This window comes from Octopus bimaculoides, chromosome 20 (assembly GCF_001194135.2).
Source record: "Octopus bimaculoides isolate UCB-OBI-ISO-001 chromosome 20, ASM119413v2, whole genome shotgun sequence".
Taxonomy (NCBI): domain Eukaryota; kingdom Metazoa; phylum Mollusca; class Cephalopoda; order Octopoda; family Octopodidae; genus Octopus; species Octopus bimaculoides.
Window position 1 is genome coordinate 15,894,120 of NC_069000.1, and position 868 is coordinate 15,894,987.

The 868-nt window shown below is 38.1% G+C and overlaps 1 protein-coding gene across 1 annotated transcript in view; it reads left to right on the plus strand.

Moving 5' to 3' along the window:
- Positions 1 to 868, plus strand: part of LOC106879097 (G patch domain-containing protein 1) — a 25,394-nt gene that overhangs the window by 12,376 nt on the left and 12,150 nt on the right. The window contains exon 6 of the mRNA XM_014928532.2: positions 722 to 774. Coding sequence (XP_014784018.2) covers positions 722 to 774 — 53 coding nt within the window. The remainder of the gene's footprint in view (positions 1 to 721; positions 775 to 868) is intronic.

The window sequence follows — 868 nt, forward strand, 5'->3', positions numbered from 1 at the left end:
GTGCGGGTGGCACATAAAAGACACCATTTCGAGCGTGGCCGTTTTCGTGCGGGTGACACGTAAAAGCACCCACTACACTCTCTGAGTGGTTGGCGTTAGGAAGGGCATCCAGCTGTAGAAACTCTGCCAAATCAGACTGGAGCCTGGTGTTGCCATCCGGTTTCACCAGTCCTCAGTCAAATCGTCCAACCCATGCTAGCATGGAAAGCGGACGTTAAACGATGATGATGATATATATATATACTCTACTGGACCTCCTTAGTCATTCAGTGTATATTTATAGAAAGATTCCTACTGTATTTTTATAATTAATTATCATTAGGAAGTGTATGAGAAAAATTAAAATATTTTGCGTATTGTATAAGTATAACCAATTTGTTGCACATAAATTTTAACAACAAAGCCTGACATAGTCCCCCAAGGGCCATATGGACCCTGGTTGAGAACCACTGCCTAACCTTTCGTTACCTAACATAAAGCTATGTCCTTCTTTGCTGTAGCCCCTCTCACCCAATGAAGGCCTTAGTCTTGTGAGGTACGTGGAAACCTGTTGTGCAGGTGGCAAAAAAAAAAAAAGAAGGCACCTAGTATACACTTTGTAAAATGGTTGGCATTAAGAAGGGCAACCAGCCATGGAAATCATGCCAAAGCCAACACTGGAGCATGACATTTTCTTTCTTTCTTATGTTATTTTTCTCCTACTTTTTTCTTTCTTTCTTAGGTAATAAGAAGTTATATGGTTGTGCTGCAGCTGCATCTGATTCCGACTCAGAGGTTAGTTGTGAAATTTTTGTTTTCTTTTAATTTAAAAAAAAATATTTATTAAATTAAATTAAAAAAAAGATTTTTTTCTTATAGTAAAAAATCT